The 22,500-nt window shown below is 45.7% G+C and overlaps 1 protein-coding gene across 2 annotated transcripts in view; it reads right to left on the bottom strand.

Moving 5' to 3' along the window:
- fndc3ba (fibronectin type III domain containing 3Ba) overlaps positions 1 to 22,500 on the bottom strand; it is a 165,913-nt gene that overhangs the window by 66,092 nt on the left and 77,321 nt on the right. The window contains exons 4-7 of one of the 2 annotated variants that reach the window (XM_080751206.1): positions 21,530 to 21,606; positions 13,421 to 13,652; positions 11,808 to 11,979; positions 10,822 to 10,952 (exon numbers count right to left, since the gene is read on the bottom strand). In XM_080751206.1, coding sequence (XP_080607332.1) covers positions 10,822 to 10,952; positions 11,808 to 11,979; positions 13,421 to 13,652; positions 21,530 to 21,606 — 612 coding nt within the window. The remainder of the gene's footprint in view (positions 1 to 10,821; positions 10,953 to 11,807; positions 11,980 to 13,420; positions 13,653 to 21,529; positions 21,607 to 22,500) is intronic. The other variant, XM_080751207.1, reaches the window with a different exon arrangement.

Here is a 22,500-nt window from a genome sequence, read left to right as displayed (position 1 = left end):
CAGCTATTCTTAGCTTTTAATTCATCTCATGTCATTGAGACAAACACAGTTCAGACAGGAAGACTGAATACCTCCCATCTCTCCTTAATTTAACTCCCCGACACACACGCACACACGCACACACACACACACACACACACACACACACACACACACACACACACACACACACACACACACACACACACACACACACACACACACACACACACACACACAGTCCCTCTTCCTCCTCCTTCTATCTGTGTTTACGCGCTGCCCACGCATCCACGTTTCCTCTCCTGGTCTGACCTCACTTCCTGTGTCTGTGTCTGACCGTCTGTGTCGGATTACGGGGGACAGACGGCCAGACGGAGCAGAGGGAGAAGAAGGGCAGAAAGCAGGAGGATGAGGAATGATGTAGAGAGAGGAGAGGAGACAGAGGGCCTGGCCAAACCCGAGCGAGAGGGATTCAGAGGAGAGAGAGAGAGAGAGAGAGAGAGAGAGAGAGAGAGAGAGAGAGAGAGAGAGAGTCTGGGTAAGAGATTAAGTACAAAAACAAGAGGACAGCCAGCATCTATGAAGGGAGCTGGAGACATGGAGGAGAGGAGAGGAGAGGAGAGGAGAGGAGAGGAGAGGAGAGGAGAGGAGAGGAGAGGAGAGGAGAGGAGAGGAGAGGAGAGGAGAGGAGAGGAGAGGAGAGGAGGAGACATAATCGTCTAATCGCTATTGTTTGACAAAGTCGCAATTATTTTGTCATAATCGTCATAATCGTTTCCATGTTGAAAAATGTTCATGTATTTTCAAACATTTTCAAAAATAGTGGAAATGGCAGATCAACAAAAGCCAAACAGAAATGTAATTGTCAACGACTAAAAACACAATTAAATCGTTAATCGCAATTATTTGAGACAATTACTCATCGTCATGTAAAATGTCATAATGGTGACAGCACTAGAGAGCAGAGCAGAGGAGAGGTGTGATCCCTTCTTCAGGTTCAACAATCCCTTCTTCAATGATATCATCATCCTCATCAGACTCATAACAGATGAGGACCCAGTGCTCTGGAATAAGTCACAGTTCTCAGTAGGTCAACGTTCTAAATAAGGCTGGAGTTCCCGAAAAGCACCAGAACGACCCACGGCTTATCTTCATCTGCTAATAAATCATCGTCACCGCAGCAGGCCTACGCCTCATACTTGGTTGCACATCGAGTCTTGCACCAAAAACCTTTCCTATTTTTGGTGTGCAACACGGTGTTGATTTTGTCGACTAGAACTATGGCGAAAGTTTTTTGTCGACTGCCAATCTACAAGCTCACAACGTGTTGCGCTGCGACGTGTTGTGAGCTTGTAGATCAGCTATTTTCAGCACACAACCAAGTGTAAAATCAGTCAGTATGATGCCACCAAGGCCTGCCAAAATACATTTTAGTTGACTAAATCAACTGTAGATTTAGTCGCCTAAAATCTTATAATATTCAGTCAACTAAAATTAAACTAAAACTTTTCAGGTGACTAAATTATGACTAAATATAAAATACATTTTATTCAAAAGACTATGACTAAAACTAGTGATTCTGGCCCCGCTGGAACACACACATGCTGACAGAGGACAGCCACAAACATATGCAAACATACATATTGTTTGTACAGACCTGTGCATGTGCACGATGTACGGACGCTCGCGGAAACACACACGCACGCACACACACACACAGACTGTCTGTCTGTGTTTACCCAAAAGCACAAATCGGCAACATGTTTACGACTCTAAATTATTATTCCACACACCCGCACACTTCCAATTAATGCCGTCATTGGCAAATATAGCCGTAGTAAAGCGGTTCTGACTGCGATACGTGGGTGAGACAGAGACTGCATTCCTGCTGCATGACAACCGGTGGGTCTGTGTGTCTCAGTCTGTGTTGGGACAGAAAAAGACTTTTAGGGCCTGGAGGAAAAAATGCGAAAAATTTGCCAACTACAGCCCTTCCAGCCCCCACTCCACACACACACACAGACAGAAGACAGAGAGAGAGAGAGAACTAGAGGGTGTGTGTGTGTGTGTGTGTGTGTGTGTGTGTGTGTGTGTGTGTGTGTGTGTGTGTGTGTGTGTGTGTGTGTGTGTGTGTGTGTGTGTGTGTGTGTGTGTGTGTGTGTGTGTGTGTGTGTGTGTGTGTGCGTGCGTGCGTGCGTGCGTGCGCACTTCACTCGCATCTAAGTGGAAGAACAAAGTGAGAAGGGATACCTGTCTCTCCAAAGCCTCTAATCAAGGAGAACAAAGGAGAGAATGTGTGTGTGTGTGTGAGAGAGAGAGAGAGAGAGAGGGCTAGCAAGGAGGAAGAGATGGAGGAGATGACAGGGGGAAAGAGGTGGAGATGGTGGACAGAATACAGAAGAGGAAGAGAGGAAAGGAGGGAGACATAATAGAGAGAGAGAGAGAGAGAGAGAGAGAGAGAGAGAGAGAGAGAGAGAGATAGAGCATGAACCTTGGATTCCATAGTATTATCATCTTCTACATAGTAAGCATTCCATCTGCTCAACAGCTGGACAACCCACACATATGTGTGTGTGTGTGTGTGCGCGTGCGAATGTGCACGTGCAAATATGAACGAACACACACATTGTGTGTGTGTGTGTGTGTGTGTGTGTGTGTGTGTGTGCGTGCACAGGGCTATGTTGCTGTTGGGTCCCGCTTGAAATTGTGGTTGTCATGGTTAAGGTTTGGTTCTCATGGTCAGAGACCTGCTAGTTTATAGAGAGGATTAGACACACACACACACACACACACACACACACACACACACACACACACACACACACACACACACACACACACACACACACGGGTGAAAGGGTGCAAAGGAAAATGGACAGAGCCACAGATTGATAGCAAGAGAGAAATAAGAGAAGCCAAGAAGAGAGACTGAAAGGAACAGCATGATGGATGGACCCAGGAAGAGAAGGGGACAGATGAAGAGATATGTGAGGGACAGAGAGAGACAGAGAGAGAGACAGAGAGAGAGAGAGAGAGAGAGAGAGAGAGAGAAGGAGAGGGAGAGAGAGAAGAGGGCACACTGTCTGCCACAGCAGTCTCACCGAGGAGAGATGTGCATCTCCACTGCCAAGCAACACAAATTTTCTGCTCTTTTCCAGGAAGTGTGTGTATGCGTGTGTGTGTGTGTGTGTGTGTGTGTGTGTGTGTGTGTGTGTGTACATGTGTGAGTTTACGTGTGTGTGTGTGTGTGTGTGCGCGCGCGCGTGCGTGCGCGTGTTTGTGTGTGCGCGTTTGTGTGTGCGTGTGCGTGTGTGTGTGCCGTGCGTGTGGCGCGCGTGTATGTTTATACAGTACAGGGACCTGGCCAGTGAGTGAGGAATTCTGGGAGATGAGAAAGAAACAGAGCACCCTGACCCCATCTGACCCTGTTCAGCCCAATGTGACCAGGGACACACTGGCAGAGAGCGAGAGAATTAACCAATTACACCCTAGTTTAGGTGCTTCAGTGTCTCTCGCTCTCTCTATCTCCCTCTCTGCCAGTCTGCAAGTCAAATCGTGAAAATAGGCAATCTACACATTTAGTCTAGGGTTGATGTAGACTGGGATCACTTCACTTTTCGGGGTTGTAACCGGTCTGGAGCGGAAACCACAACACGTGATGTTGTAGTCCTCAAAGGACTACAATTTGCCGGAACTATCAAACCGGATTCAGTTTTAAACCAAAAAGATTCCCCTGCGCTCAAGGACATACTTTTAGGGCCTACCTAATAAACTCCTTGATGCGGAGTAGTTTTGCTTTTGAAAAATGTGTTTGGTATATGTAAGCAATTTACCCCGAGTGAGAGGACATTATGCTCTGATAATGTCCTGTGTGAGGGGGTGATCGGACGAGGCGAAGCCGAGTCCGATAACACCCTCACACAGGACATTATCAGAGCATAATGTCCGACCCCGAGTGGTAAATAGCTTTTCTACCACTTTTTTCCGTATACATGAAAGAAAACACATAGTTGTAACTTGCAAGGATATTAAGTTACAATCATTATTGCCTATAAAACTTCCGCGACGACAGCAAATAGTTCCACAAACAACATCTTCTACTCACCACCAGATGACGCCAACTCCATGCAGAGAAAGATGTCTAGCATACAGCTAAGCTAACGTCAGTTAGAAGGACCGTTCCGGCCGTAAATAGAGGCTGTTCGCTTCCAGAAAGGCATAGGTTCAGAGAAAAGGGGCTTTAAAGTTGGCGGATTGCATTGGATCCAAATAAATCGGCGACGTCGTACGCACGTTAGTAAACATAGGACCGCTACGACCGTCATATGTTGGTTGGGGGAAAGGTGTTCCAACTACCTCCTGAAGTCCCCGGATGTACACTGAGGTGCATTGATCTCGTCCTCACACAACTGCGGCGGTTGTTCTGCCATAACCTCCGGAATTTAGCCAATCAGAATCCAGTATTTGAACATGTGACTAGAAAAAGTGGTAGAAGCATCTTTTAGTCCAACTCGTAGCAACTGGCAAGACTACGCAAGGCTACTCGAGCATTTTAAAAGGGATTGGGGAAACAAAGGGGGGGAACCAAATCAAAGCGACGCCACTTCTTCAAGTAGTTTCCGCGCTTTAGGCGGAAAACCAAACGGCCTGTTGTGAACAAACACCAGGCTTTCCCCCAGAAAGCCTGGTAGGCGAGGTTAGGGTTGATGTGGTTAAACAAACAAGATGAGATGGATTTTGGAAGATGGTGAATTCTGCACGTCAATGTGCTTTGAAGCATTTCGTGCAACAATGCAAGTGTAACCTAGTTCTGGTTGAAGACTTTAAAATAGGAAGCAGCTCATCTCTGGTTAGCAGCAGGCCATCATGGCTCTATGTAATCAGGTGGCGTGTTAAGCATTTAAGCATTTAGGCCTGAACGCAAATCTGTGTCACTTTAGATCTGAACTACTTTAATCATTATTTTATACTTTAGCTATTGAAAAATAGCTAAAAAATATGTTGTTCCAGGGACCCCCCAGAAGCAAATATCTGAGTTACAAATGTTCACTTTTAAAAAGATATATTCAAAGATCTACGAGCTCGCAGCGCGTGATCTTATATATCTGCTATTTTTCAATAGTTAAAGCATTAAATAATTCTAGGCCTAAATGGGTTAACCGTGGATGGGTCATTGATCTTGGCTGATCTGTTGTAGCCATGGTCATCGCCGGTGGGAGTAAACTTCCCCTCAATCCCACCCGCACTGTTACAGGATATCAGTGGGAAATCCACCCCTGACTCCACCCCCTCTCTTCACTGTCTCTCTCTCTCTCTCTTTCCCCATGCTCTATCCAGACCTTCAGTCATGCCATATTAGGGGGTTATGGGAAGGGGAGGGGTTGTGGGTGTGAGATTATCGCCATGGTGACCCAAAGCCAAAACAGCCCATCAGGGAAAGGGTGGGAGCGTGTTCACACTTCCAGGCCTGTCACCACAGCGACAGGGGAGGTGGGTTATGATTATTGAAGAAATATATTTAGACAGTCATGACCAGGTCAAAGGTTGAGAGATGTTGATGTTATAGATTAAGTCTCCTATTGCTGTTGTCATTGTTCTAAAAATGTCATTTCACTAGCGACTGCTGCTGTGGTGTGCATCCTGTTACAGCAGTGGTTCTCAACCTGTGGGTCGGGACCCCCAGGGGGGTCCCCAGATTATTTTGGGGGGTCCCCCGGATGATTAACTCAATGTGCAACATTGTTTTCTCACTCAACTGTAAACAAACCAACACAAAGTTTAAGTGTATAGAGGGTATCTGCACATTTCTAATGTGACAATTTAAGGAACTTTTAATACCTCTAAAATGCCAAATTAAACATTGGCCAAATTGTCAAATATTAGAGGCAGAAAGTGTAAGTCACCAGTTAACATCATCATCGACTAATAATTAATTAACGGTTGCTAATAGCTACTATTAATTCCCCCCAAATAAAGGAAAAGTACATTTAGGGGAAGGGAAATTACTTTTCAGCATTTACAAAACAGACGGTGCTCAGATAGGTACTGTAGGTCGAGCTCAGAGGAGTGCACAGCGTGAGCAGTTAACCATGTTGTTTTTCCAAAGAGGGCTGATGGGGAAGAGGGGAGCTTGTTTTTGCTAACTCAACAAGGCTGGCATGCCAACAGTGAGGCATTGAGGCTTGTGAGGTATGCCTGAGCGAGCCGCTAGTCGTGAGCAGCCTATTAGTCGGGGACCCACAAGCCCAAAAGCTCAAGGAATAGGGTTGAACCTGTGATTTTCTGCCGTACTTTTTATTTCTGTTTTATCTATTAGTTTGGTCATTAAGGTCCACAGAATGAGAGGCCTGCTCTGCTGGAAACATCGCGAAAAAAAGTTATGGCCATTTGTATATTCACTGTCCCATTGACTCCACTAGAAATATTAAAAAAAATAAAACGAATCTGCTTTAAGTAGCATGTGAGGGGTTCTTCATGATTCTGAATCTGAATCCATTGCAAGCATTTTTTTTTTGCATGAAAAACATTCCTTGGGCTAAATTTCGGCCCTCCAAAACTGTGAAAAGTGCATCACTTGGGGTCCCCGGCTAAATGATCAATAGTTAGGAACCAAATTGGCCATTACAGTTCTGTAACTCTTGAAAGTTTACAAATGGACCCAAACCAAATGCAAAGTGCAAATTAATTAAACTAGGGGCCCTTGAAATTAAAAAAGGGTTGAGAATAACTGTACTAGAAGACACCCCTCTCATGTAAGCAAACACCTCTGCCTTTTCCTCTCCTGGCTACTACATTATAGCTCCGCCCTGCTGCAGATCCAACATGGCGGCTGCCACCGGCCCAGGAGCGCACATCTGGTATCTGGCGCTCCCCTGGTGGCGCCCTGCCGTGACGTAGAAGCAGAACCGGAGGGGCGGGCGGGGGGGGAGTGGCGCGGGGAGCCGCCGGCCCCCCATCTGTTTCTGCTGAAACCCCCGGTCTGTTCTAAAGAGAGAGAGACAGGATCTGCTGCAGCGGCGATGACGCGGAGCCAAGATGGAGGAACAGCAGCAGGGACTGACTGACTGACTGACTGACTGGGGCCCACATCTGTTTCTGCTCAGTGAGCGCTACAGCTCTGAGGTGGGGGGGAGGGAGGGGGAGGGGGGGGTGGAGCAGGACAGGCTTTACTGGGGAACAGGCTGCTGATCTAGCCAACTTAGCATGCTGCCTTACTGGCATCGGGGCACTAGCCACACAAACGCACGCACGCACGCACGCACACACACACACAAGGCAAGGGCATCAAGGGTAAAAGAGTGGGCGAGCACGCACGCGTGTGTATGTGTGTGCGTGCGTGCATGTGTGTGTGTGTGTGTGTGTGTGTGTGTGTGTGTGTGTGTGTGTGTGTGTGTGTCTGGTATGTTGTATTGGACAACGCAGTCGACACAGCAGGCCAAGCGGTAACTTAGTAAGTGGGAATGTTGGTACTCTGTACTCTCCCATTCCCTCTCTCTCTCTCTGTCTCTTAGTCTCAGCTCTATAGTCTCTCTCTCTCCCTCTCTCTCTCAGCTCTATAGCTCCACAAGGCTCTAGCTCAGATCTTTACACATCTTTCATCTATCTTTCCCCTCTCCTCTCTTGCTGTCTCTTTGGGTTGTACTTTTCTCTCCCCCTTTCACCGTCCTTACCCCCCCTCCCCCCATCCTCATACACCTCCTCCTCTCCTCTCTGGACCCTCATGCTCTGATTGTTTTACAGGAAACCCAGTCACGGGATGTGTGTGTGTGTGTGTGTGTGTGTGTGTGTGTGTGTGTGTGTGTGTGTGTGTGTGTGTGTGTGTGTGTGTGTGTGTGAGCATGCACGCGTGTGTTGGATCTTCAAGCTGACTCAGCCTGATCACCAGCCCAGTACTGAGACCCTGGTAGACCAAGACACACTGACAGCACAATGACATGCTCCTGTCTCTGTGTGTGTGTGTGTGTGTGTGTGTGTGTGTGTGTGTGTGTGTGTGTGTGTGTGTGTGTGTGTGTGTGTGTGTGTGTGTGTATGTGTGTGTGTGTACACCCAGCTGTACAGTATCCCCCTGTGAAAGACTAAAACATATTGTGTGTGCGTGCATGTGCTTGCGTATACTGCATGTTGTTTTAGGAGGGGGCCAGACGTTTTTCACCAACTGTCCATCTGGCTGTGTGTGTGTGTGTGTGTGTGTGTGTGTGTGTGTGTGTGTGTGTGTGTGTGTGTGTGTGTGTGTGTGTGTGTGTGTGTGTGTGTGTGTGTGTGTGTGTGTGTGTACACATGCAACGTAGGAGCAACCACCAATGTGTGCACTGGTATTAGCGCGTACCCATTTATGACTCACATGTGGTGCGGTGATATTAACATGATCAAAGCACTCAGCCAGATAACTCTGGACAAACACAACCCCCTAACTCCGCCCCCCCCTACACACACACACACAGTCCAGATGGAACAGTCCTCTGACCCAACAGTGCAGAGATGGACTGAACCAAACTGTAAATGGGGGTTGAATGACAGTTAAAGTGACAGTGAGACTGAATTTTTTGTTGAGCCAGATTTTTGTTGTTGTTGGTAGTTGTTAGGGTTTTCTATCATCACCCCCACAGATGTAACAGTGTGTCTGTCTGTGTTTCTGAGTATGTGTGTGTGTGTGTGTGTGTGTGTGTGTGTGTGTGTGTGCGTGCGTGCGTGCGTGCGTGCGTGCGTGCGTGCGTGCGTGCGTGCGTGCGTGCGTGCGTGTGACACACACATAAACAGTACATGTGCATGTGTGCCTGCATGTGTTTGCATGCACGTATGCAGTGGTGGAAAAAGTACTCACATTTTGTACTTAAGTAAAAATATCTATACTGCACTGTAGATGTACTCCGTTACAAGTAAATGTTCAAAATGTACTTGAGCAAAAGTATGAAAGAATTGGCATCAAAATGTCCTTTTTGAAAATAGCAGATCTACAAGCTCACAACGCGCCGCATCACAATACGCGTTGTTTTACCTTGGCTATTTTTAAATAGCCAAGGTCTCTTCAAAAAGAGCAGTGGAGTAAAAGTACAATATTTGGAACCGAGATGTAGTGGAGTAGAAGTAAAAGTATTGGAAATTGGAAATACTCAAGCAAAGTACAAATAGCTCAAAAGTGTACGTTAAGTACATTACTTAAGTTAATGTACTAAGTTACTTTACACCACTGCACGTATGTGTATCTGCGTGCATGTTATGTGCGTCTGCGTTATGCGTACGCACCTACAGTAGGCAGTATGTACGTACGTACGTGCGTGCGCGCCAGCGTGCGATAAGGCTGATGTGTGGTGTCTAAAACCCTGGGAGCTCAAAGGCTTCCTTCATCCAGGAGCAGGACTCTACAGGTATGTACCCCCGCCCCCTCCCTCTCCCCCCATCTTCAGCCTTCCCAACAAGGCCTGTATTGTAGGGAAGGGAAAGCCGATAGGGCTCCAGGACGGGTTCAGCTATGTGGTTGCCCAGACAACTCCCCCCCCCCACACACACACACACACACACACACCTCAAACCCCCCCCCCCCTGCCCTTCTTCCTACACCTTAGTGAGGCAGCATTCATCCATTCATGTACTCTCTTTTTGGGGGGGGGGAGGGGGAGAAGGGTGCTTTTTTTTCTCGGCCACTGCGCGTCGTTAGGGCCACCGAGGTCGGGTGGGGACAGAGAGAGAGTGAGGACTTGTAGAGCTTTTTCGTGTGTGTGTGTGTGTGCGTGCGTGTGTGTGTGTGCGCGTGCGTGCGCACCACTTATATTATTTCAACACATCTTATTTTCTGGATGTTCTCTGCGTACACACTTGCTTATAATCCTCCTTAAACCACATCCTAAAAGCCTCAATTACGCCAGAGGCTGGCTTTAGAGCTCTATACCGCCTGCCAGTCTCGACCTTCTGTGCGTTCACGTAGTCCCTTGATCCCTGCAGATCACACTGGGCTTGGAGATAACTGTGGAAGATCTAGAGCAGATTAACGTGATAAAAAGTTTCTGTCAGACGAAAGATGAGACTCTTATCTGATGGGGCCTTGCACACCCACACTGATTCCCACTGATTTCCTTGGGCTTCTCCTCTCGACAGTCTGGCCTGAGTGTGCATGGGACTCCCTCTTCCCCAGGTGTTTCGCCCAGGTGGGCGTGGTTTTGAGGTTAGGTTTAGGCATAGTTTCTGTTGTAGTTAAGGTTAGGGTTGCGTATAGTGTTCGTGAGGTTAGAGTAAGTGGTGGAAAATGTACTCACATTTCTTACTTAAGTTAGAGTATCAATACTGCAATATAGAAATACTCTGTCACAGGTAAAAGTCGGGAATTAAAGTACAAAGGTATTGGTATCAAAATGTAGCCTACTTAAAGTACCAAAAGTTGAAAGTGCTCGTCATGCAGATTGTCCCATTTCATCTTAACCCTAACCCAAATGTGTAAAAATCTATTGAAAATATTAGATCTACAAGTACACAGTATATAGGCCATTTTCAAATGGCCAAAATAACGTGCAGAAACCATGCATCTCCAAGTTTCAAATGTGCTTTATTTTCCTCGAAATTAAAGCCCTACTTCATCATACAAGAAGTGTTGCACAAAAGTAGTGAAAATAGATGTGAGGCGTTGTGTGCTTGTAGATCTGCTATTTTGCTTGTAGATCGGCTATTTTCATTTTTTTTAAATAATAAGGACGTACAAGGTTTCCACTTGACAACGACGATTTGCTTCCTTGCTTTTACTCTGCACCACTTTGATCCAGAGGATCAGTCATGTACAGAAAGTACCCTTGAAGTGCGTGCGTGTGTGCGTGCGTGCGTGCGTGCGTGCGTGCGTGTGTGCGTGCGTCTTACCCTGTGCGTGTGTGTCTGGTTCACTGTTTCGGGGACTGCTACGGAGTCGTCTCTCAGGCTTCTTCCCTCCTGGACTGCCCAGTCCGCCCACTGAGCCCATTGACCCCAGTGACGGGGTGTGTGATTTGCTGCTGTGTAGAATAGAAATAACAACAAAGAATAAGAAAAAACAACAAAAGTCCACGTGAAATGTTGTTCCTCAGGCCCTGACAGACAGGAACAATTGACACTGGCGTCATTGAAGCACGTCAAGTGAGGCTACTTGTTCACCATAAGTGCATCACAATTATTAATAATTTGAACCGCTCCAACTGCAAAGGAGGAAGGAGAGGTACCGTACACGTGCTGCTCTATTTTACTCTCCTTTCTGCCTGCTCTCTGGCCCGCAATGCACTCTTGAACTTGATTCATGCACTTATCATACAGAATAGGGTGCTTTTGTATGACGTTCTTCTCGTCCATGTTTTGCTGTTTTGCTAATACATGCAAAGGAAGATGGGGCAACTGTAGCTTCATGGTCAAACCTGTTATTTGTCTTTGCCTTTTCTGAGCTTGTACTGTATGTCAGCCATTTCTCGGCACACAATTTACAATTTAGATTAGAATTTAGGCATTTAGCAGCAAGGGAGCATCTCACTAGCCAACACACAAGAGGAGGTTGAATGAACTGAAAATAGCGCACCCCAAAACGCTGTCTGCCATTTTGACTATAGTGACATCTCTCATTACTGCTCCAAGGAGCTAGGAATGATGATTAGGAGGCATCGCTGACGAGCTATGAGTGAGGAAACTTAGGTGTATCGTTTCAGGAAGACTTTCCAAGTCACAGCATGACTTTAATGACATACAGCTGGCAATGTCATGTTACCTGTCTGTCTGTCTGTCTGTCTGTCTGTCTGTCTGTCCGTCTGTCCGTCTGTCCGTGCGTGCGTGCGTGCACGTGCTAGTTTGTGCTTTAACGTTGAATAACGTTCAATTGTACTGACCTGTATCCGTTGTGTGCAGGCCCCAGGCTGCCCTTGTAGAGGGTGGAGGGAGGGGAGTTGAGTCGATTCTGCCTCTCTAGCTGTCTCTGTTCCTTAATCTTCTTGGGCTGTGGTTTACTGTAGGTCTCCTCTCTGCCTATGTAGTTGGACATCCCGTACACGGGGATGATCTCTGGACAACAGCAATCAGGAGAGGAGATTAGAGTTTTATATTAACAAATGAAGTAAGTTATTAATCAAAGCTACATGAAGGTAATGTTTAAACTCTGCATTCTCCATGTGGTCAACTTCAAGTATGTACAGCAGGGTTCCCCAATAGGCGGCCCGCGGGCCATTTGCGGCCCGCGGGGGGGCTACTGTCAGGCCCCCACCAACCCCAGTAATAATGGTGGTATAAGAGCAGCAACAACACTAGTATATCGTGGAAACCTCGTATCTCCAAATTTGTACGTTCTTTCGCAAAGTAAAGCCCTGCTTCATCATTCAAGGCCGTCTCACAAAAGTAGTGAAAACAGCAGATCTACAAGCACACTCGCGAGGCGTTGTGTGCTTGTAGATCAGCTGTTTTCACTAGTTTAAATCATTTTTAAAATGATAAATGCAAAACGAACGGTTTTGGACATACAAGGCTTTCACCCGACAACGACGATATCTGAACTGTCGCTGGAGTAGCGGGAACGCCACCGTCGCCCCCTGCAATGCTGTGGCCCTCGGCTTGGTACCCTATACATGATTCGGCCCTTGGGGAAAACTAATTGGGGAACCTTGATGTACAGTATAACCCTGTTTATCTTACTTGTGTATGAAATACCACAATATCTTTGATCAAACACCTCAATACGGATATTGTGACTATAATGTACATTCTTAAAATAGGGCACGCTATTTAAAATAGGGATTTAACCTGACCTGGTAGGTCACCAACTAAATGATAAGATAGATTGATGATGATTAATGATTGATCGTTAGGAAGCAATTGGAGAGTCTGTAACCCCATTTGCACACTCTTATGGTGCATTCAAACCTGAAGATATATATGTGTGTCGCTTCAATTTTGGTCGCACTGTCAACATTGGAAAAAAAATTATGTCATGTCAGAATCAAGGCGAAACACCTGAAAAAAATGTCCCACAACTAAACACTGATTGGCTGTCAGGACGTGATGGGTGGAGTGGGGGGGAAGCGAAGGTTGCTTTGCTTCAGATGGATTTTTCAAGGTGGGGTGAAGATACCGAGTCGACCGTTCATTCTTTTGCATGCAATACTGTTGCATGAATCAGGCCATTAAAACTATTAAAACATAGCAGATATACAAGCTCACAGCTGTGCTGGGAGCTTGTAGATCTGCTGTTTTTGAAAAATCTTTGAATATACCCTTTTTTTTTAAGCGAACATTTGTAACTCAAATATTTCTTTCTGAGTCCCTGGAATGAAATATGTTGAGATGGGGGTCCGTGGTCAAATACATATAATTCTAGGGGTCCTTGACATTAAAAAGTTGAGCACAACTGATATAGATACATATCATTTTCTGAAAACCGAAGACTTTTCTTTTGGTATTTTTCAGGTCTTAAGGAAGAAAGGGGGATGCGTTGCGGTCACGCGGTCCTTACCTGGGTCGCCATACATGGGGGGCAGAGGGTGCTGGTAGTACTGGTGGGGGGGTAGGTCCCCGGGGCTGACCGGAGGGTAGAAGGAGTGGGAGTTGTGGATGAAGTGGGGGTGGGTGAGGTACGGGGGCAGGTGGTGCGTGGGCGACAGGGCCGGCGAGTAGGAAGGCGGGTAGCACTCTGGAGACTGGGGTGTGACCACCACCCGACGTACGCCCGTGTTGTCCTCCAGCACCTGGGGCAGGGTGGGGAGGAGGAGAGGGGAGGGGAAAGAGAAAGGGAAAACAATGATTTGCTATAACTTATAAAGTAGGGATGGGACGATATGAAAATATCATATCACGATCACAGTGACCAAAGAAATTGCGATTTTACGATATTATCGCGATAATCATATGATATGAAAGATATTTATAGGGGTGCCCTAAAAGTTTGGGAAGCCCTGCTTTAAAGCCTGCAATCCGTAGCTTTTATGTTCTACCCGGGATTCGAACCTGGGTCTGGATTTCTGCCACTCAGACAAGAGGCTGGAGATATTGGGCTTATTAGCTTGAGACAGTACTACTTCTCAACCAGTAGGTGTCCTACCTGACACCAGTATCTCCTACAACCACTGCAGATGTGCTAGTTCGATTGCAGGGGTCTTCAACATTTTCAGGCCAAGGACTCCTTAGCTGAGAGATAGATGAAGCAGGGACCCCCAGATTCCATAGGGTTTCAGTGCTTGACAGCACAATCATCAGTTTATTTTGGATTCATGTCAATTTGTGTTTTCAGATATTTAACCACTTAGACCGTCAATACATAATAAACTTGACCTTTCACCCTGTACTTAGTCTGTTCTTTTCCCCCTCTATACCGAAGCTCTTTGCCGAAAATAGCCGATCCACAAGCTCACAACGCCTCGCGCTGCGAGGCGTTGTGAGCTTGTAGATCTGCTATTTTTGGCTAAAGTTCTTAGAATATGAACGCTAGGGTTCAAGTGGTTAATATACTGTAAAAATGAGAAAAAAAAGTTTCTATCACAAAGATTTGGCGCCACCTGTAGTAACTCTGAGGACCCCCTAGGGGTCCCGGACCCCCTGTTGAAGACCCCTGCTCTACCATACAGACGTGCTAGTTCTATTGTATTGACATACTCTACCATACAGGTCGGTTACATTTACAATAACGTTTTATTCATTAATATGAGTTCCAGATTGCAGCTTTAAATGAAAAGGACAGCTGGTATTGTTGTCATTAAATGAACATCTCTGGATTTCAATGAAAACTAGATTCCCAGAATTTGCTGGCATTCCCTTGGATTCCATATATCTATTCACATTAATGCCCAAAAGTGCACAGCCACAGACATGCTCGCACGCACACACACGCACACGCACACACACACACACACACACACACACACACACATTCCATCCATTCAGACACTTTCACAGGCCCGCATTCCAAGCGGAGAGCAAACACACACTCCCTGCAGAGCGGGGAAGTCATCTGCTGGTCCTTAACACACACACACACACGCACACACACACACACACACACACACACACACACACACACACACACACACACACACACACACACACACACACACACACACACACACACACACACACACACACACACACACACACACACACACACACACACACACACACACACACACACACACACACACACACACACACACGCGCGCGCGCGCGCACACACACACACACACAAACACACAGGATAACAAACCAAAAATTCATTAGTATACTCGCACACACACTGAGCACCACGAGAGTGAATAACATAGACCGTGCCAGAAGAAAGAAAGGATTAGAGACAGATTGAGAGAGAGGGAGGGAGGGGAGAGAGTGAGAGGGAGGGAGAGAGAGAGAGAGATAATGAATGAATGAATAAATAAATGAATGAATGAATGAATGAATGAATGAATGAATGAACTAGAAGCAGTGCTCTTCCGAGCACAGGTCTCCACCAGGCCAGGCGTCCTGGTGGTGCTACTGTATAATATAGGCCAGTGTAAAAAGGGTGGCATATGTTCTTCACCCTAGACCTTTCATGGCAATCGGACGCTGCATGCATGATTTGAAGCATTGTGTTCAAAAAATGTGTTTTGCTAAAGTCTACCTGCTGGTGGCGCTATAACAGGCCAATGTGAAAAGGGTAGTATTTGTTCCTTGACATACTGGGAATATATGTGGCAAACTTCACGGTAATTGCAAGCTGCGTTGATGATTTGAGGCATTTTGTTCAAAAACGGAGCAATCCTGCAAACTTTGGAAGCTAATATTAGCCAATCAGGATGGAATATGAAATATCAGACGGATCGGACTTGATCACATGACTATAGAGATACTGTGTACTGATTTGTGTTCTTTTTGGAGAAAATCTGAAGGAGTAATATCCAAAAATGTGTTTTACACAAGTCGGCCCAAAGGTGGCGTTATAAAAGGCTGATGTGAAAAATGTAGGGCAAAGGTTTATCCTTAGCCTCTAGGGAGTGCGCTTACAAAGTTTGAAACTGATCGGTGGTGTTATAGGTAAAAACACAAATCGGCCTGTTATAGCGCCACCATGAGGCTGATTTCAAAAATTTGAAGTGGCATTTCTTCTTCGACCTAGTGGGAACATGTGTGCGCGATTTCATGATAATTGCACTTTGCGTTTGGGATTTGAGGCATTTTGTTCAAAACGGCTCAATCCTACAAACTTTGGAAGCCAATCTTAGCCAATCAGGATGGAATATGCAAAATCGGACAGATCCGTGTCGTTCACATGACTGTCGAGATACTACCTACCGATTTGTAGGATTTTTGGACAAAATCTGTAAGAGTAGTGCACAGAAATGTGTTTTGCGAACATCGACCACTAGGTGGCGCTAGAAAAGGCCCGTTTGAAAAATTTAGGGCAGAGGTTCTAGATTGGCATCCAGGGAATGTGTGTGCTCACTTTGGCAGCGACAGGGCCAACGGCGACTGAGATTAGGTGCACACAAAGTGCGAGGACGCACGCACGCACGGACGGACGCACGGACGGACGCACGGACGGACGGACGGACGGACGCACGGACGGACGAAGGGGAAAACATACTCTCCCCCATGCCTTCGGCTGGTGGAGACAATGAATGAATGAATGAATGAGAGAGAAGGATAAAGAAACTAGAAGCAGTGCTCTTCCGAGCACAGGTCTCCACCAGGCCGTGCGTCCTGGTGGTGCTACTGTATAATAGGCCAATGTAAAAAGGGTGGCATATGTTCTTCACCTTAGATCTTTCATGGCAATCGGACGCTGCATGCATGATTTCAAGCATTGTGTTCCAAAAATGTGTTTTGCTAAAGTCTACCTGCTGGTGGCGCTATAACAGGACAATGTTAAAAAGGTAGCATTTGTTCCTTGACCTAGTGGGAATATGTGTGGCAAATGTCACGGTAATCGCAAGCTGCGTTGATGATTTGAGGCATTTTGTTCAAAAACGGAGCAATCCTGCAAACTTTGGAAGCTAATATTAGCCAATCAGGATGGAATGTGAAATATCAGACGGATCGGACTTGATCACATGACTATAGAGATACTGTGTACCGATTTGCATGATTTTTGGATAAAATCTCAAGGAGTAATATCCAAAAATGTGTTTTACATAAGTCGGCCCAAAGGTGGCGCTATAAAAGGCTGATGTGAAAAATGCAGGGCAAAGGTTTATCCTTAGCCTCTAGGGAGTGTGCTTACAAAGTTTGAAACTGATCGGTGGAGTTATAGGTAAAACCACAAATCGGGCTGAAATTATAAGAATAATGTAAGTGAGATAAACAGGGGGAGAGGAGAGGAGGAGAGGAGAGGAGAGGAGAGGAGAGGAGAGGAGAGGAGAGGAGAGGAGCAATATGTCGATGTGTGTCACTATTATCCAGAGAGAAGGAAAACAGAGTGTTTACAGGAAAACAAGGCCAAAGTCCAGCCTGGAGAAAACGTGGAACTGGAACTGACCTCGGCATGCATGCAACACGTGCACATTGCACACACACAGATTCACTGGCAAAAACCGACAGACAGACAGACAGACAGACAGACAGACAGACAAACAAACACACACGCACACAGGTGTAGGGGATAATATACCTTATATGTTAAATAGTACACACATAATGTGTGTGTGTGTGCGTGTGTGTGTGCGTGTGTGTGTGTGTGTGTGTGTGTGTGTGTGTGTCTCTCTCTCTCTCTGTCTCTCTCCACACACACACACACACACACACACACACACACACACACACACACACACACACACACACACACGCACATGCACACGCACACGCACACTAATTATATATACAGTATAAAGTATATGTCAAAATGTCATGCCAAAATGGCATACCCTAAGTGGCCTTAAAGTCCCAGCTGACTGTACCACTTTCTCCTCTGTCTCTTTCTTGTCATGTAGACACCAGTGTCTTTCGCGGAGATTCTGAATTCTTAACTCCCCTGAGTTCCCATCTTTAAACCAATCCAGTGATGTATACAGTAAATAAATACTGTAAATATTCTCCTTTGCATATCTAGACAACCATTCATCGTATCAACTTCACACTTGCTGTATGATTTACTGAGGACACAGCAGAGTGCAGGGCTGTGTCTGAAACGCTTCTCTCCAAATGGGCACACATTGCTCAAAACTCAAACTATTTCACATGAAGGACCTGGCCAGGGACCCCCATCTCAAAATATGTAGTTTCAGGGACCCCCCAGAAGCAAAATTTGAGTTACAAAAGGTTCGCTTAAAAAATACATATATTCAAAGATTTGCACACATTTTCACGACTTTTCAAAAATAGCAGATCCACAAGCTCGCAGCGCTGCACTCCGTGCTGCGCTGTGAGCTTGTATATCTGCTATTTTTCAATAGCTAAAGTATTAAATAATTAAGGCCCCTCCACCTTGGGCCCTAGTAACTCAGTCCCACTTTTCCCCCCTTTGTGACGCCCCTGATTGCACTGGTTATATGCAAAGTGCATCTGCAACTGTCACTACCTTCTACTAATCCATTATTGTCTCTCTCCTCCCCTCAGCCTGTCTCTCCTATGAGCCTTGTTTATGTAAGAATGACAGTGTTTCCCGCTCTGACTTGGCCCAGTCTCTGCCAACACACACACACACACACACACACACACACACACATAAACCCAAAAACACACCCACGCACACCCACGCACAGTGAGCCAATGACCTTACTGCCATTGGCACAGACAAACACCACACAAAGACACATATTTGTTATTAGTATACTTGTGAGGACTCCCCACTGACTTGTGCTCTTGCTTCCTAACCTCTGGCTGTGTGACTGTCCCTACAGCTAAATGTTTAATCCAACCCCAATTCTAACCCTGCACTTTCACCCAGAAATGGCCCCCATTTCCTAACCTGAGCTCCAATGAAATCTTACTAATCTTCTACTTTGGAATCCCCCCCCCCCCCCCCCACCCCCCAAAAATCATTCTTTCCTTGGAAGGTCATCTCAGGACACACACACACACACACACACACACACACACACACACACACACACACACACACACACACACACACACACACACACACACACACACACACACACACACACACACACACACACACACACACACACACACACACACACACACACACACACACACACACAGGACAGTTGCAGAACAAGCGTTTCCCGGAGGCTCATGGTTCCAACACATTCCTACTCAGTGTGGGAGGACTGGGGCCTTACTGCTCACTCAGTAGCTGCGTTTACATGGAGACTTTTAATCGGTTTAAAACAAGATTTTAAACAAACCTGATTAAAATTCTCCATTTATACACCTAATTAAACCCTTTTTGAGTTTTTGGGTGTTTTTACTGTATTTTCGAGGATGCACGCAAGCGTGTGCATGTCCGTGTCTATGTGGACACGATCGTGATTGTGCTCTGTCACACAGGCAGGAAAAAATATTTCTCCGGATGTTGTAGCTTCACCTAGTGTGAACAGTGTGTGAATCAGTGGTGTAAAAAGTACTCTGTTTTTTTACTTAAGTAAAAGTGCAAAGTAACTAGTAACTAAAGTTTTCAAATAAATGTAGTAGATTAACAGTACAATATTTCGATCCGAGATGTAGTGGAGTAGAAGTAAAAGTATTGTAAATTGGAAATACTCAAGTAAAGTACAAATACCGCAACATTGTACTTAAGTAAAGTTCCACCACTGGTGTGAATGGACTGTGAATGGTCGCTGTGGAAACCTAGAACCAGAGATAATCCCATTTCCCTACAGAAGAAGAAGTGCTTTTCATTTCCGGGTTATCTTTGCATGCATTGGTCTCCTAGCAACCACGGATCGTCCTTACAGTAGCGAACAGCGATATTAATACACTCGCTTAAATTATTAATCGAAAAAGTAATCAATAGAATAATGCCTAAGCACTATTATTACTACTAGGGCTGTCACGATTATGACATTTTACATGACGATTAATTGTCACTCAAATGATTGCGATTAACGATTTAATTGTGTTTTTGTTGTTGACAGTTACATTTCTGTTTGGCTTTTAGGCTTTGAAGTTGCACACATTGTAGATATGACACATAACCTAAATATACATGCAATACAAGAAATGACTGACATATTTGACAACTTTATACATAAAAAATAACATTTTTGAAAATGTCTGAAAATATATGAACATTTTTCAAAATGGAAACGATTATGATGATTATGACAAAATAATTGCGATTATGTCAAATAATTGCGATTAGACGATTATGTAATAATTGTGACAAGCCTACTATGCAGTAAGGCCTGGCTTGGCATACAGGTGCTGGGACAATGGGAAGACAAGCCACCAGAAGCATATGGGTGAAGTCAAGCAAACAAGACAAGGCAGAGGAGGGGGAGAGAAACCGCTGGATAATTGAATGCAGTCTCTCACTGTGTTTATTCACTCCATCCCTCATAACACTCACTCACACACGCACGCACGCATGCACACACACACACACAATACGCAAGCACACAGACACACGCAAGTTGGAAGCATTACACAATTTGGGAGTGTTACACAATCTGGGAATATACAAATACGCACAATGTGGTCAATAATATTGAGTTGAGGAAAGTGAACGCACGTACAACCCCAGCAACACACAAGCATACTGTTACACAGTGACACACACTCAACAAAAAAAAAAAAACACCCCTGAAAGTCGTACACTGACTCACGCAGAAGAACACACAGAGTCACACACACTCACACACAAAGGTATGCACACACAAATTTAAAAAACACCCAAAGTCATACACACAAACACAGCACCCACAGATACAAGCACTTGCACACAGGCGCACACACACACACACACACACACACACACACACACACACACACACACACACACACACACACACACACACACACACACACACACACACACACACACACACACACACACACACACACACACACACACACACACACACACCAGCCCGTTCTCACCCCCCCTGCTTCACCCCCCTGACGCGCTTCGGACTCGCTTTCAGCGTCATCCCTGCAGACGTGCTGGGATGTTTTCCGCGTCTTATCTTGTGAAGCGGAGGGAGAGACTTGGTGCACATGCGCCATACACATGTTTACTCGAATATGTATCTACCGTTAATGGGAATCGAACCCGGGCCTTGGTGATCGTAGCCATCCCTACCGACTTAGCTTGCGAAACGGCTGACCAACCCCCCTTTTTTGTGTTTTTATCTTTGGCAACGTGGATACTAACGCAACGTGGACACTGCCGCAGTATAGTCCTTTTGAGACGCATTCGGACGCAGAAGCAGTCCCCTGGTCAAAATGTACTATTCTGTCCATAACGGCACATAAATCGGTAACGCCGCTGAGTCGGCTCATCCGCCTTTCGCACCGCTCCCGATAGTGGCGTGATCGGGAGCGTCGGGTGGCTGGTAAACCCTACATAGTGGTTTCGAATCCCACTTTTTTTCTTAGACCACTGAGCATACATCATGATAAATGATAACAGTGATTATCGTCACACCCCTAACACACACACACACACACACACACACACACACACACACACACACACCTGTGAGATGTATCCAGGGGGCACATGGATGGGGGGTATAGATCCGTTGGGAGACATCATGGGCACCTCTGCAGGACCTGGAGGGACGGAACAAAAAGACAACAACCTTTATTTGTTTATTCATAAAAAAAAAACGCCATGTAAATTAAAAGTAATTTCTTCGCTACACTGTATAATCAATGGCATACATGGCTATAGGACAGAAACACACACAAGCATGCATGCGCGCACACACACACACACACACACACACACACACACACACACACACACACACACACACACACACACACACACACACACACACACACACACACACACACACACACACACACACACACACACACACACACACAAATGACTACTATGAGTGGTCATCATGCCAGCATTTAATACCTCAAATATGATGTTTGCATTTTTCATTTCATGATTTGATTTATAAAGTTTTGTAAATTAGTTTTGTTGCAAGCTGCTTTTGTGACCCCCTCGCCTCCCCTCCTGATGGAAGCCATTCAATTCCTCTCTAGAGGACGAACTCCAAAAACCACACAGCCAGCTGTAAATCTAAACATGCTAAAAGCTTTTTCCTCCCTAAATTCCTGAAAAGCGATGGTCTGTTGTGGAGACGCTTTTTGTGTTTTTGGGGGGCGAAAATATGATACGATGTACGCAGACAGAGTATGTTACGACAGGGGTCTTCAACAGGGTGTCCGGGACCCCCAGGGGGTCATCAGAGTTACTACAGGGGGTCCTCCAAATCTTTGTGTGATAGAAACCTTTTTTCTCCTTTTCTATATTAACCACTTGAACCCTAGCCAAACATAGCAGATCTACAAGCTCACACCCTCGCGCTAGCTTTGGTGTAGAGGGTAAAAAGAGTAGACTAAGTGAAAGGTCAAGTTTATTAAGTATTGACGGTTCAAGTGGTTAAATATCTGAAAACACAAATTGACATGATTCCAAAATACACT

Source organism: Nannobrachium achirus (assembly GCF_963921795.1).
Source record: "Nannobrachium achirus genome assembly, chromosome: 20".
NCBI classification, from domain to species: domain Eukaryota; kingdom Metazoa; phylum Chordata; class Actinopteri; order Myctophiformes; family Myctophidae; genus Nannobrachium; species Nannobrachium achirus.
This window is presented reverse-complemented; position numbering and strand designations above follow the sequence as displayed.